General features: G+C 34.1%; 1 protein-coding gene across 1 annotated transcript; it reads left to right on the forward strand.

Annotated features, from left to right (window-relative positions):
* The first annotated feature begins 3,776 nt into the window (after positions 1 to 3,776).
* On the forward strand, positions 3,777 to 15,888 carry LOC132553239 (ras-related protein Rab-3-like). Its single transcript, XM_060217467.1, has 7 exons — positions 3,777 to 3,909; positions 4,962 to 5,022; positions 5,408 to 5,468; positions 8,456 to 8,530; positions 9,103 to 9,195; positions 11,088 to 11,192; positions 15,799 to 15,888. Exons 1-7 carry the CDS (start codon positions 3,777 to 3,779, stop codon positions 15,886 to 15,888), a joined length of 618 nt encoding a protein of 205 aa, XP_060073450.1.
* Positions 15,889 to 17,699: the final 1,811 nt, after the last annotated feature.

The following is a 17,699-nucleotide window of genomic DNA, read 5'->3' on the forward strand; positions in this document are numbered from 1 at the left end:
TGTCTCTGTCATAACTAATATTCTCACACTGTCTCTGTCATAACTAATATTCTCACACTGTCTCTGTCGTAACTAATATTCTCACACTGTCTCTGTCATAACTAATATTCTCACACTGTCTCTGTCATAACTAATATTCTCACACTGTCTCTGTCATAACTAATATTCTCACACTGTCTCTGTCGTAACTAATATTCTCACACTGTCTCTGTCCTAATATTCTCACATTGTCTCTGTCATAACTCTCTGTCGTAAATAATATTCTCACACTGTCTCTGTCATAACTAATATTCTCACACTGTCTCTGTCATAACTAATATTATCACACTGTCTTTGTCGTAACTAATATTCTCACCCAGTCTCTGTCGTAACTTATATTCTCACACTGTCTCTGTCGTAACTAATATTCTCACACCGTCTCTGTCGTTACTAATATTTTCACACAGTCTCTGTCATAACTTATATTCTCACACTGTCTCTGTCGTAAATAATATTCTCACACTGTCTCTGTCGTAACTAATATTCTCACACTGTCTCTGTCATAACTAATATTCTCACACTGTCTCTGTCGTAACTAATATTCTCACACTGTCTCTGTCCTCATAGTCTCACACTGTCTCTGTCATAACTAATATTCTCACACTGTCTCTGTCGTAACTAATATTCTCACACTGTCTCTGTCATAACTTATATTCTCACACTGTCTCTGTCGTAACTAATATTCTCATACTGTCTCTGTCGTAACTTATATTCTCACACTGTCTCTGTCATAACTAATATTCTCACACTGTCTCTGTCATAACATATATTCTCACACCGTCTCTGTCATAACTAATATTCTGTCGTAACTAATATTCTCACATTGTCTCTGTCATAATTCTCTGTCGTTACTAATATTCTCACACTGTCTCTGTCATAACTAATATTCTCACACTGTCTCTGTCATAACTAATATTCACACATCGTCTCTGTCGTAAGTAATATTCTCACACTGTCTCTGTCGTAAGTAATATTCTCACACTGTCTCTGTCATAACTTATATTCACACATCGTCTCTGTCATAACTAATATTCACACATCGTCTCTGTCGTAACTAATATTCTCACATTGTCTCTGTCGTAAGTAATATTCTCACACTGTCTCTGTCGTAACTAATATTCTCACACTGTCTCTGTCATAACTAATATTCACACATCGTCTCTGTCGTAACTAATATTCTCACATTGTCTCTGTCGTAAGTAATATTCTCACACTGTCTCTGTCGTAACTAATATTCTCACACTGTCTCTGTCGTAAGTAATATTCTCACACTGTCTCTGTCATAACTAATATTCACACATCGTCTCTGTCGTAATTGTCTCTGTCGTAAGTAATATTCTCACACTGTCTCTGTCGTAACTAATATTCTCACTCTGTCTCTGTCATAAATAATATTCTCAAACTGTCTCTGTCGTGACTTATATTATCACTCAGTCTCTGTCGTAACTAATATTCTCACACTGTCTCTGTCGTAACTAATATTCTCACACTGTCTCTGTCATAACTAATATTCTGACAATGTGTGGCCGGTTTTCCCTATACATGTTTAAATATAGATTACTATTTCTGTCTCTAAATATGTATACTCGCTATCACCTGGAGTATATATCGTCTGTAATTTATACCTGTCGTCTTACTTATCTAAGACTTATAGTAAATGTGAACAGATTATATGTGTATAGATATAGATTTATCTAAAGATTCACTGTAAGGAAATTATGTAGGAAATTTACATAAATCTTTTTTCTATAAAGAATATTTTAATTACGTATAAAAGATATATATTAAACTAAACCCAATAAAACACGAGTTATGTTATAATATTTGACTACAAACTGTCAGCTTTCATTAATCACTCTTGCTTGCCCGGATGTAAGGTCGAAATAAATCTCTATTTCGACCATTAGGTTCAATGTCATGTCATTTTTCTTTTACCGGATCGTAATTTCCTCTTGATCTCTTCGTTTCTTTTCTGACCTTATTGGTTCATGACGTCACCTATTTTCAACATTTCAAATTATTCCATTGTGCCGTCATAGACGGGTATAGAGGGGCCCGGGAGATTCGGCCGGACATCACTCTTTTTTCGGAATACCAAAAATACAGAAATAAAAACGTCCAATGACAAAACGCTTGGCATTAATAATTACTATGGATTAAGTTGTTTCCTTCGCAGTTCTCATACTAAAGTAGCTTATACGCCAAGTAACGTGTTGTTTGGGGGTTGGTTCCTTCACAGACCTCATACTGTAATAGTGTATACATCTAGGTACTGAGAGAAACATGTAGTTTGGGCATTGTTCTGTCACAGACCCCATACTGTAATAGTGTATACATCTAGGTACTGAGAGAAACATGTTGTTTGGGCATTGTTCTGTCACAGACCCCATACTGTCATAGTGTATACATCTAGGTACTGAGAGAAACATGTAGTTTGGGCATTGTTCTGTCACAGACCTCATACTGAAATAGTGTATACATCTAGGTACTGAGAGAAACATGTTGTAGGGGATTATTCCGTCACAGACCCCATACTGAAATAGTGTATACATCTAGGTACTGAGAGAAACATGTTGTTTGGGCATTGTTCTGTCACAGACCTCATACTGAAATAGTGTATACATCTAGGTACTGAGAGAAACATGTTGTTTGGGGATTGTTCTGTCACAGACCCCATACTGAAATAGTGTATACATCTAGGTACTGAGAGAAACATGTTGTTTGGGCATTGTTCTGTCACAGACCTCATACTGAAATAGTGTATACATCTAGGTACTGAGAGAAACATGTTGTTTGGGCATTGTTCTGTCACAGACCTCATACTATCATAGTGTATACATCTAGGTACTGAGAGAAACAAGTTGTTTGGGTATTGTTGATTCACCAGCATTGCTTGTAATTTTTAATTTCTATCGTTTACTTATTAATTAAATAAGGTTTGTTTAATAATTTTGCAAACAAAAATTAATAATCGTCATATTCCATTTTAATATTTACGTGTAACTGGAAAATACTATAATAAATGCTAGACCTATTAAAAATTAATTTAAAACTAATAAAAGCCGAGGACCCTCGAGGGGAGGTGGTGTCTCTGATAAAGATATCGATGTTATTCTATAATTGACGTTTATTCTTGTTTCTTCCCAATGTTTTAAACATGGGTATTATTATCTGATTGCTCTACACAGAAAACAACCGGATTAATATACCGATAATTTACTCCGTTTATAAAGTTTGTATTGTAACCAGAATACACAGTGAAGTACCTCATATACTTCTATACTACTGGATCATTTGTAGTCTATGAACTATATAGACAATGTGATTGATGTAGTTACAAAAGTCATAACATTACAAAATAACTCGTGATCTGTTTATCAGGGATCAGGATATAGTTAAACATCGTGGGCGCCGCGACAGGAAATCTATTTTATATCAGTAAACTATATATATATATAATATATACACTGATAAGTGGTCAACTGATTATTTGATGAAATGCTCGATAGATAGGGTATTTATTTCAGGATATATATATAGCTTCCCATAATTTCCCATTATCAGTCTTATGAAGTCTTATGAATGAAAACTATATGATCTAATTAATTCATCGCCATATTAGGTATGCATTTCAACGGAACGTGACCGGTATGGGTTATGTTGTTAATGTGATTTAAATGGCCATTATATTGTGTATAATTTACCTAATCTTGTAATTTAATCCAGTAACCAAGGAGATGTACCATCCTCGATCTAAGTTAGCACGTGATGTAAAGATTGCGGTGATAGGAAACAATACAGTGGGAAAGACATCCCTATCTTTACGCTTCATCTACGGGGATTTCCATCCGGGTTACTTCCACACCAGAGGTATGTATATCCGGTCACGTGATATCAACATCAATTTTCGAAAAACCTAATCTTATTAAGAATAAAAGTAGCACTGCTCTGTGTGCTGTTATATCATGAAGGATAGGCTTTGTGTCACTATTGTAGATGATGGTGGTAACGATAGGACTTTTGTCAGTTGTATGCCGAATTGAAATTAAGGATAGAATTTGTGTCACTGTTGTAGGAGGTGATATTAAGGTTAGAATTTGTGTCACTGTTGTAGGAGGTGATATTAAGGATAGAATTTGTGTCACTGTTGTAGGTGGTGATATTAAGGATAGAATTTGTGTCACTGTTGTAGGAGGTGATATTAAGGATAGAATTTGTGTCACTGTTGATGGAGGTGATATTAAGGATAGAATTTGTGTCACTGTTGTAGGAGGTGATATTAAGGATAGAATTTGTGTCACTGTTGTAGGTGGTGATATTAAGGATAGAATTTGTGTCACTGTTGTAGGTGGTGATATTAAGGTTAGAATTTGTGTCACTGTTGTAGGAGGTGATATTAAGGATAGAATTTGTGTCACTGTTGTAGGTGGTGATATTAAGGATAGAATGTGTGTCACTGTTGTAGGTGGTGATATTAAGGATAGAATTTGTGTCACTGTTGTTGGAGGTGATATTAAGGATAGAATTTGTGTCACTGTTGTAGGAGGTGATATTAAGGATAGAATTTGTGTCACTGTTGTAGGTGGTGATATTAAGGAAAGAATTTGTGTCACTGTTGTAGGTGGTGATATTAAGGATAGAATTTGTGTCACTGTTTGTAGGTGATGATATTAAGGATAGCTGTGTCACTGCTGTAGGTGGTGATATTAAGGATAGAATTTGTGTCACTGTTGTAGGTGATGATATTAAGGATAGAGTGTGTGTCAATGTTGTAGGAGGTGATATTAAGGATAGAATGTGTGTCACGGTTGTAGGTGATATTAAGGATAGAATTTGTGTAATTGTTGTAGGTGATATTAAGGATAGAATTTGTGTCACTGTTGTAGGTGATATTAAGGATAGAATCTGTGTCACTGTTGTAGGTGGTGATATCTATCTAAAGCAAATCAAAGTCCATGATCAAACCGTGAATCTCAAACTTATGTAAGTACCCGACCAATCAATTCATGTTAACACATTTTCTGAAATCATTGCGCATAGAAATGTATAGTTGATGAAAATTGTATTAATTTTGTCATTTTGAAAAGCTTCCGTAATACTTATTGCAGAATCACGGAGATATACTACTTAACGCGAAATAGAAATGTGAAGATACAGGAGAAAATGTGCTTTAACAACATAAGTAAATAGATTTATTTTTATATTAGATAATTCTAAAGGAAGTGTGATAGTATGACATCAAACATGTATATATATAGCGACACTGAATGGTAAAGGCTTAATATCAAAAGAAGTGCCTCTACCAAGAGAGATTACAGTCAAACTAATGATGATAAAACAGTCCAGTTTGTATATCTGGTCGTTACAGAGATACGGCTGGTCATCCCTACCAAAGGAGTCTTATAGGCCCGCTCTATAATGACGCCGATGTGAGTATTATAAGTGCAAAATCTAGTTAGTTTTAGATTGCATTCTTTTTAGCTATTTCGACCTTCTAGTGATTCTAAGGGCCTAACATTCCGAATTCACAGGGACCCGAGATTTTTTCTTTTTGGGTTTAACCAGCTTTTATAACCTTTATGACCTCTACAGACAGGTACTCGTTTTATAGAGATGACTGTTATAGACAGGTATTTGTTATATAGATACGACCTTTATAGACAGGTACTTGTTATATAAAGATGACCTTTATAGACAGGTACTTGTTATACAGAGATGACCTTTATAGACAGGTACTTGTTATACAGAGATGACCTTTATAGACAGATATTTGTTATATAGAGATGACCTTTATAGACAGGTACTTGTTACATATAGATGACCTTTATAGACAGGCACTTGTTACATAGACATGATCTTTATAGACAGGTACTTGTTATATAGAGATAACATTTATAGACAGGTACTTGTTATATAGTGATAACCTTTATAGACAGGTACTTGTTATACAGAGATGACATTTATAGACAGGTACTTGTTATATAGAGATGACATTTATAGACAGGTACGTGTTAGATAGACATGACCTTTATAGACAGGTACTTGTTATATAGAGATGACATTTATAGACAGGTACGTGTTAGATAGAGATGATCTTTATAGACAGGTACTTGTTATATAGAGATAACATTTATAGACAGGTACTTGTTATACAGAGATAACATTTATAGACAGGCACGTGTTATATAGAGATGACCTTTATAGACAGGTACGTGTGTTATAGTGATAACCTTTATAGACAGGTACTTGTTATACAGAGATGACATTTATAGACAGGTACGTGTGTTATAGTGATAACCTTTATAGACAGGTACTTGTTATATAGTGATAACCTTTATAGACAGGTACGTGTTATATAGAGATGACCTTTATAGACAGGTACTTGTTATACAGAGATAACCTTTCTAGAGAGGTACTTGTTATATAGAGATAACATTTATAGACAGGTACGTGTTATACAGAGATAACATTTATAGACAGGTACTTGTTATATAGAGATAACATTTATAGACAGGTACGTGTTATACAGAGATAACATTTATAGACAGGTACTTGTTATATAGAGATAACATTTATAGACAGGTACTTGTTATATAGAGATAACATTTATAGACAGGTACGTGTGTTATAGTGATAACCTTTATAGACAGGTACGTGTTATACAGAGATAACATTTATAGACAGGTACGTGTTATACAGAGATAACATTTATAGACAGGTACGTGTTATACAGAGATAACATTTATAGACACGTGTTATATAGTGATAACATTTATAGACAGGTACGTGTTATACAGAGATAACATTTATAGACAGGTACTTGTTATATAGAGATAACATTTATAGACAGGTACGTGTTATACAGAGATGACCTTTATAGACAGGTACGTGTTATACAGAGATAACATTTATAGACAGGTACGTGTTATATAGTGATAACCTTTCTAGACAGGTACGTGTTATATAGACATGACCTTTATAGACAGGTACGTGTTATATAGAGATAACATTTATAGACAGGTACGTGTTATACAGAGATAACATTTATAGACAGGTACGTGTTATACAGAGATAACATTTATAGACAGGTACGTGTTATACAGAGATAACATTTATAGACAGGTACGTGTTATATAGTGATAACCTTTATAGACAGGTACGTGTTATATAGTGATAACCTTTATAGACAGGTACTTGTTATATAGAGATAACATTTATAGACAGGTACGTGTTATACAGAGATAACATTTATAGACAGGTACTTGTTATATAGAGATAACATTTATAGACAGGTACGTGTTATATAGAGATAACATTTATAGACAGGTACTTGTTATATAGAGATAACATTTATAGACAGGTACTTGTTATATAGAGATAACATTTATAGACAGGTACTTGTTATATAGAGATAACATTTATAGACAGGTACTTGTTATATAGAGATAACATTTATAGACAGGTACTAGAGATAACATTTATACAGAGATAACCTTTATAGACAGGTACTTGTTATATAAAGATGACCTTTATAGACAGGTACGTGTTATACAGAGATAACATTTATAGACAGGTACGTGTTATATAGAGATAACATTTATAGACAGGTACGTGTTATATAGAGATGACATTTATAGACAGGTACGTGTTATATAGAGATAACATTTATAGACAGGTACTTGTTATATAGAGATAACATTTATAGACAGGTACGTGTTATATAGAGATAACATTTATAGACAGGTACTTGTTATATAGAGATAACATTTATAGACAGGTACGTGTTATATAGAGATAACATTTATAGACAGGTACTTGTTATATAGAGATAACATTTATAGACAGGTACTTGTTATATAGAGATAACATTTATAGACAGGTACATGTTATGTAGAGATAACATTTATAGACAGGTACGTGTTATATAGAGATAACATTTATAGACAGGTACTTGTTATAGAGAGATAACATTTATAGACAGGTACGTGTTATATAGAGATAACAGAGATAACATTTATAGACAGGTACTTGTTATATAGAGATAACATTTATAGACAGGTACGTGTTATATAGAGATAACATTTATAGACAGGTACTTGTTATATAGAGATAACATTTATAGACAGGTACGTGTTATATAGAGATAACATTTATAGACAGGTACTTGTTATATGTTATATAGAGATAACATTTATAGACAGGTACTTGTTATATAGAGATAACATTTATAGACAGGTACGTGTTATATAGAGATAACATTTATAGACAGGTACGTGTTATATAGAGATAACATTTATAGACAGGTACGTGTTATATAGAGATAACATTTATAGACAGGTACTTGTTATATAGAGATAACATTTATAGACAGGTACTTGTTATATAGATTGTATTTTCCTGGTTTTAAATTTTTTAGGGTGTCATTATTCTGTATGACGTCACAAGTGAAAAGAGCTTCAATGCTTTGACAGACTGGATCAATGCTGCAAGGGTAAATATTATGACGTCATATTTATAATTATTTCAAATTTCTTTCTTTCTTTTTTTCTGCTGGGGCACACCTACTCATCAAGGCCCTGGTTGTAGTAATGTCGATAAACAAATATTATATCACAATTTAGGATTTACATATCATCATATCCAATTCCTTCTTATCTACTCTGTGCTTGGTTCTGATAGTACATTCTAGACACCTGATATTACCTAGCCTGTCTGTGGTCGTTAAAACAACAGCGGAAAGTCTCACTAAACATACAAAGACACGTGACATACAAATGTATCATTTTATAGCACACAATAATTATTATACTACACGTAATATAATAATAATAAATAAGATGTGACGAGACGTTAATAGGATTATATAGTTAAAACAGTCATCAAAGCATCACACATACATGTTCTAACTGGTTGTGTTATAAATACGTGTTTCTGAATCTGTTGACGAATTCGATTTAATATTAAAACAAATTATTGCCACACAGATACGAGCCTGAAAGATTTCGAACCAAACAAGTAGAAGTCACAACAATGAGGTCATATTTGTTATTTTATCTTTGCTAGGAGCACAACTGTCAAGAGGTCGTACTGGTAGGAAACAAACTAGATCTATGTCAAGGTAGTCGACGGGACGAGGTGGCGAGGGAACTCAAAGTGGTGAGTTAATATTTAATATCTACTGTTCAGTATCAGAGATGGCGAGGGAACTCAAAGTGGTGAGTTAATATTTAATATCTACTGTTCAGTATCAGAGGTGACGAGGGAACTCAAAGTGGTGAGTTAATATTTAATATCTACTGTTCAGTATCAGAGGTGACGAGGGAACTCAAAGTGGTGAGTTAATATTTAATATCTACTGTTCAGTATCAGAGGTGACGAGGGAACTCAAAGTGGTGAGTTAATATTTAATATCTACTGTTCAGTATCAGAGATGGCGAGGGAACTCAAAGTGGTGAGTTAGTATTTAATATCTACTGTTCAGTATCAGAGATGGCGAGGGAACTCAAAGTGGTGAGTTACATGTAGTATCTAATATCTACTGTTCAGTATCAGAGGTGACGAGGGAACTCAAAGTGGTGAGTTAATATTTAATATCTACTGTTCAGTATCAGAGATGGCGAGGGAACTCAAAGTGGTGAGTTAGTATTTAATATCTACTGTTCAGTATCAGAGATGGCGAGGGAACTCAAAGTGGTGAGTTAGTATTTAATATCTACTGTTCAGTATCAGAGATGGCGAGGGAACTCAAAGTGGTGAGTTAGTATTTAATATCTACTGTTCAGTATCAGAGATGGCGAGGGAACTCAAAGTGGTGAGTTACATGTAGTATTTAATATCTACTGTTCAGCATCAGAGATGGCGAGGGAACTCAAAGTGTTGAGTTAATATTTAGTATCTACTGTTCAGTATCAGAGATGGCGAGGGAACTCAAAGTGGTGAGTTAATATTTAGTATCTACTGTTCAGTATCAGAGATGGCGAGGGAACTCAAAGTGGTGAGTTAGTATTTAATATCTACTGTTCAGTATCAGAGATGGCGAGGGAACTCAAAGTGGTGAGTTAGTATCTAATATCTACTGTTCAGTATCAGAGATGGCGAGGGAACTCAAAGTGGTGAGTTAATATTTAATATCTACTGTTCAGTATCAGAGATGGCGAGGGAACTCAAAGTGGTGAGTTAATATTTAATATCTACTGTTCAGTATCAGAGGTGGCGAGGGAACTAAAAGTGGTGAATTAATATTTAATATCTACTGTTCGGTATCATTATACATATTTCTTAAAGGACCTCGAGTAATTGAGACAATTTTAATTTACTAGTATAAAACTTCTTGGAAAACATATGTTTTTTAAACTACTTAAGTTATTCACGTTAAACTGATACGGCATAAATAACCAAAAACTCTTAGGAAATATTTTCATTTCTCAATTCTACCTGAATCACGATGATTGAATCTGCCAACAAAATGCAAGCAAGCGCAGACATTTTTTTTTCAAATGTGCGGGACACATTAATATTTGGTATTTTGCTCAAGAAAAAATGTAACAGGAGGCATGGAGCCCATTAGCATCTCCCTTAATATGAAATCTTAATAAAGTTTGACAACGAGACTGTGCTGTGTGATAGGAAGTTCTGTTAAAACTGATTTTATATATGGGCTTAGAATCAGACTGCGATATACACAATAAATGATGAAGTTAAATAGTTGCTGAATTAGATTTACAAAGAAAAAAAAGAGAACAAACCAACTTGGTAAATTATGAATTATAAATTATGTGGTATTTCACATGTTAGACGGTTTTTTATTGACAGCCGGTGAAGATAGCAGCGGATAGAGTTTGAATGGAATTCGTGAAGTACCAGACCCCAACTGGCACATCCGTGTGAATTTGTTGTCACTTCCATCCTAAACCATTCGCGGTAGCTGACGATTACAATTTTCGGCCCCCATCTGCCATCAAAGATTAATACTTTATAACTCTGGTAGATCAAAATAACAAACACAAAAGGTTCAGAAAATTAATACCCACATCTTTTTTTATTCTTAGATAGCGGACCAGCACAATTTACGTTACTACCTCGTCAGTGCCAAGACAAATCTCAACGTGAATCGGCCATTTAACAGACTGTTCCGAGAGGTACTCCAACGAAAGGTAACAGTCTTTATGTTAATCTACCATTTAACAGACTGTTCCGAGAGGTACTACAACGAAAGGTAACAGTCTTTATGTTAATCTACCATTTAACAGACTGTTCCGAGAGGTACTACAACGAAAGGTAACAGTCTTTATGTTAATCTACCATTTAACAGACTGTTCCGAGTTACTACAACGAAAGGTAACAGTCTTTATGTTAATCTACCATTTAACAGACAGTTCCGAGAGGTACTACAACGAAAGGTAACAGTCTTTATGTTAATCTACCATTTAACAGACTGTTCCGAGTTACTACAACGAAAGGTAACAGTCTTTATGTTAATCTACCATTTAACAGACAGTTCCGAGAGGTACTACAACGAAAGGTAACAGTCTTTATGTTAATCTACCATTTAACAGACTGTTCCGAGTTACTACAACGAAAGGTAACAGTCTTTATGTTAATCTACCATTTAACAGACAGTTCTGAGAGGTACTACAACGAAAGGTAACAGTCTTTATGTTAATCTACCATTTAACAGACAGTTCCGAGAGGTACTACAACGAAAGGTAACAGTCTTTATGTTAATCTACCATTTAACAGACAGTTCTGAGAGGTACTACAACGAAAGGTAACAGTCTTTATGTTAATCTACCATTTAACAGACTGTTCCGAGAGGTACTACAACGAAAAGTAACAATCTTTATGTTAATCAACCATTTAACAGACAGTTTCGAGAGGTACTCCAACGAAAGGTAACAGTCTTTATATTAATCTACCATTTAACAGGCAGTTCCGAGAGGTACTACAACGAAAGGTAACAGTCTTTATATTAAACTACCATTTCGTTCAGAAGAAATGTAAAAAATATCTAGCTGTTAAGAGATGCATTAGACCATAATATCAGAAAACCAGTAATTTATATATTTCTGATATTGTCAAATACATGCTCGTATTCTGAGTCTTGCCATTATTTGAATGAACATTCAAGCATACAAGAATTATGTTTTTTACTTAAAAGTAGTAATTTCTATAACAATAAGCATATTGCATGAAACTGTTTTCATATTCCAATAAACAGATAATTCTGTTTCATATTCCATTACTATGTTCAGTTGTGGAAATGTGAAGAGATTTTGTGGCCTTTTTCTATACAATAATAGTGTTGTGATGTGTATAGCATTACAGTACAGTAAAACATGTAAAACATCGATGTGTACCATAACGATAAACCAACCTGAAAAATACTGACATTTGTAAGTACACAGATTGTAGCAGTATCACCATGTAACATTTTTACAATTACCTGTCTTTTAAAGTTTAAAAAAATCTGCTTATAACAAAACTATTATGTACTATAAGAATGCTGATTTTGCTAGTGCTAATACCTACTTATCTAATATCAATTGGGAAGCACGCCTGGATGAAACAGATAATATTGAAAATATTCTATATGATGAAATATATAAATGCATAGAAAACGTTGTACCACATAAAGTTGTCACTATACGTCCTAATGATAAACTATGGATGAATAACATCATTCGGCTGCAAATCAGAAGAAGAAATCGTCAACATAACAGAGCCAAGCATACTAATTCGGCTTCAGCTTGGCAAAAATTTCGAACAATAAGAAATGAAGTCATTCAACTTATAAGAGAAGCCAAGAACAAATATCTACTTAAGCTGCAAAACTCTCTCATTGACAAATCTATTCCTCCAGGCAAATGGTGGCGTGTTGCTAAGTCTGTCATGAACCTGCACAACAAATCTCACAATGATGCTCCTCTACTAAAACTGGTGAACTAAAATCTCATCCTATTGAAAAAGTAGAAGCTTTTAATTGCTACTTCACATCTATTTCTACTTCTGATAAAACTTACCCAGATATTCCATCTGACTGTCCCACCCCCAAAATAAACTATCACAATAACTGAGGAAGATATTCGTGATCAGCTACATCTTATTAATGTCAATAAACCTCCTGGTCCAGGCTCGCTCCCTCCACATTTTGTAAAAGGCATTGGTGATTCACTGGTTACGCCATTATTAATCATTTTTAATCAATCAATTTCTACTAGTACAATACCAAATATCTGGAAACAGGCAAATGTAACTCCTATATATAAGGGCAAAGGGGAAAAGAGTGACCCTAGCAATTACAGACCTATCTCGGTTACATCTTTTTTTAGTAAAATTCTTGAAAAAATTGTATTTAAATATCTTTTTAACGTTTTGTCTAACAATAATATTATCTCTAGAAATCAGTCTGGCTTCCTTCCTAAAGACTCAACTGTTAACAAACTGATTTCATTGTATGATGAAGTATTAAAACAACTTGAGAGAGGGAAAGAAGCTAAGATAGTATTTTGTGATATAAGCAAAGGGTTTGACAGGGTCTGGCATGGTGGTTTAATTCATAAACTGAAGAAATATGGTATAACAGACAGTGTTCTTAACTGGATTAAATGTTATCTAACTGACAGGCAGCAAAGGGTGTTATTAGATGGTTATAAGTCAAACTTACAAACGCTAAAAGCAGGAATGCCACAAGGCTCAGTTTTGGGGCCATATTTATTCCTTATATTTATTAATGACCTTGAAGATGACCTCCTTTCCCATGTCAAACTCTTTGCTGACGATACCTCACTATACTTCCTGATAGATAATGATGGCAGACATGCTGCAAATATTCTTCACCAAGATTTAAGAAAAATAACTAAATGGGCAGATAGGTGGGGTGTTAAATTTAATCCAAACAAAATAGAATCTCTATTGATATCGAAGATTAACCCTGAGAAAGCTTATCCTGACCTCATTTTGTCTAACAGTAATGTTATCAATGTCAATTCTCATAAACATATTGGTTTGTTTTTAACAGCCATGGTTCATGGTCAGATCATATTAACTATATTTATGAAAATAGTTGCTCTAAACTACAAATTATGCGAATGCTTAAACATAAACTTGATAGAAAGTCACTTGAAATTATCTACAAATAATTTATAAGGCCATTACTTGAATATGGGAATACTATTTGGAATAACTGTACACAGGGTGAAAGTGATCTTCTAGCATCAGTTCAGTTAGACTGCCTTCGAATTATAACTGGGCTAAGAAGAGGTACTAGTCATAACTTAATCTACAAGGAATCTGGAATTGATACATTAAAAAAGGCATCAGTGTATATCATTCTTCAAAATACTGCAGCATGACTGTCCTCATTATCTGTATGGATGCATTGTACCATATTTTAACACTGATACTAATGCCCAACTCGGACACCAAAGATTGTTTGCATCTCCCTTATGTAGAACTTACTTATAAGAATAGTTTTTCCCAAAGTATGATGACCTTATGGAACAAGCCAGACTGTAATTTCCTACAAATGACATCATTAAGACAATTAAAACATTAATTATTTAAACAATGTACACTTTCATTAAATCTGTGTGATTGTACCAACATTTTTAAGTATGGTGGTTCAAGGAAATATAATATGGTACTATGTCAATTACGTGACTTGCAAGCCAACTTAACTATGATTTGTTTATGGATCATCTAACTAATAATCCAAATTGTATTTGTGGTGATTATATTGAAGATGTAGGTCACTTTTTCTTTCCTTGTCCGAAATACGTCAATGAAAGACAAATTTTGCTCCAGTCTATATCTAGTGAAATTAGTAATATCAGAATTGATATTAATCTCCTTACAAAGGGTGACATTGACTGAAGAGCTAATGCTAATGTTTTTATTCTCTCCTGTGTCTTGGAATACATAGAAAAATCTGAAAGATTTCACTAGCTGTCTTATATTAATTATTATAATACTTATTACTAAATGATTCCGTACAGCTCCTGTGTAACTGGTCGCAAATGGCTTTGTATGTAGTGACATTGACTTTGTAGTGCTATGACCAGCCACATGGTCTGCTAAGTAGCTCCACTGTCCGGTGTCATATTCTAACATTTGGCTGTGAGTGGAGGGGGACTATCGGCTTGTTGACCCTACTCAAAAGTCATCATAGGCCTGTAGCTTTTGGCGAGGTGTCGCGTGGTGAGTCATGGAGTCGGTGGGCCCATATCACATACCCTGACTCCGAAGCCTATTTGTCACCTTGATTAACTTAAATAAATACTTTTGTTATCCGATCACTTGCTGGACGCCATTATGGTTGCTACTGAAAATCAGTAGAGTTAGAATTATCTCCCTTTGTATACCCGGAAGAAAGTTAAGCATCAGCATTATAAATTCATAAACTTACTGAATCCTGAACCAAATAATTTTCCGTATATATATATACACACATATATGTATATATATATATATATATATATCTAAATACTAAACAGTTTTGAAAGGTGGCAAAATATATTATAATAATATACATCTACATTCTAAGATTATACTATTTTAAAAGGCTGAATTATGTATTGTTTCTATATAGATCTATTCATATATTCATGTTTCTTCCTGGTTAATGAAATGTCTATATAAATGTAAGGAATGGGCTATTATAGGCAATGGCTGTGCCCAATCCATTTGTTAACGCTAACAATAAAATAATTTTGAAATGAAATACAATTACCTTTGATACGTATCTTCGTTTGTTATCAATAGGCTGTGGAATCTATGGAGAAGTCGGAAAAGGATCAGTTTGAAGTGACAGAAACCCCCACTTCCGGTTGTTTTGACTGCATAACGAGCTGACAACGTGTAAAATACTGTGTAACGCTTTAACTAGCATGTCTTGTATCTGGTGGAGGTTTGATAATGGGGTCGACCTGTACTGGAGTGGTTGTCCAAGGGTAAGATACTTAAGACTAATTGTTCTAGACGGCAAGCGACGGACTCCCGTATGTTGTTCAGTGGGCAAGTCGTCGGCTGCTACCAGGAGATCACGCGTTGCCATGACGCTGGCTGTTGTAATGGTGGATTGACTTGTGGATTACTTGAAGGATATTGCCGTACAGCCTGAACGGATGAATCACATTGTAAATAACTGTCTCGATCCATCACGTTTTCCAAAGGGATGGTTTAATGCAGTAGTGTAGTTCGTTTTATATGGAGAGTCAAGGATGGTTCTTATCTGGCTTTAGATGTAGGTTTTTTATACAAGGAAATGACTGTGACCAGGAGATGTTACAGTTGAGTTGTGTAATATGAATGGCAACAGAATGCCACGGACTTAAAAATAAGTACATGTCCCTGTTCTGTTCTAGTTATCTTATTTAACCTTTTTCATTCCAGTTGCATTTATTGTTAGTGAATCAATGTGTTAGACATATCGTTAAACACATATTTTGGTATTTGTGCACAGTGACGAGATATACAAAATATTTGTATCCATGGTAACGAGATATACAAATATATTCATGGTTACGAGAAATACAAATTTATTATTTTTGTCCATGGCATCGAGATATACAAATTTATTGTTTGTATCAATGGTTACAAGATATACAAATTTATTATTTTTGTACATGGTAACGAGATATACAAATACATTGTTTGTATCCATGGTTACAAGATATACAAATTTATTATTTTTGCCATGTTGACGAGATATATATAATTCGTATCCATGGTAATGAAATATACAAATAGGTTAATATGTATACATATCAAGTAGTTATATGAACGTATAAATATGTATCCATGACTACGAAATATATATGTATGTATCCCTATGTATGAGATATACAATAGAGTTATGTAGACAACTCAATTGTGTATAAGTTACACCATTTCTCATCTCCCTGAATTAGTATCCATGTACAGTGAAGATAAACATATACCACCTGTTTATTATCTAGACAGGTCGACTTTTCTCTCCATCACTACAGGATTCTCATACTTACTTACATATTGTATCAATATAAAGTATGTTATCACGACACTCTACAAGTGCCAGCTTTCAAAACAACGTGACCTGGTATGTAACATGTCGTAAACTGGTATGTAACATGTCGTAAACGGTATGTAACGTGGTTAAATAAAAATAAATATTTTGGTCGACATCAAGAGATGAACATAAATGTAGCAGGTGCATGAGTGTAATCAATATGATGTTTTCAACATTTACATATTAGAAGATCTAATACAAATTACACAATATCATAAGGACTGGATGCCAAGTCCTCTTCTCATGTGACGGAAATCATACACAGACACACTCTATATGATGTGGACAGATACTGAATATTATGAATTAATTTGAGATCAAGTGATTACAACGTGAAGCGAATTCAAGCTGAAGGATGCTAGTGACTTCCAAGTCAGCTTTAATCAGACACAGCGGTCACTTAAAACGGAAATTAGGTCACGGTCATCTAGTTAAGATACATCAGTACACTCTGCTTATTGTTCCTTAGAGACTTTTTTGACAAGTGTATGTTTTTTCAGGTTTAATTTTTAGCTAGCATTGTTGTTCTGTCAGTACTAACAATGAGGGTGTCCTTACATCAAAGTATGTTACAAAGTCTTCGTCTTACTATCTTATCAATTAAGAGCTGTTCGAG

This window comes from Ylistrum balloti, unplaced genomic scaffold (assembly GCF_031769215.1).
Source record: "Ylistrum balloti isolate Yb309-2 unplaced genomic scaffold, AGI_CSIRO_Ybal_v1 Utg370312, whole genome shotgun sequence".
Lineage (NCBI taxonomy): Eukaryota > Metazoa > Mollusca > Bivalvia > Pectinida > Pectinidae > Ylistrum > Ylistrum balloti.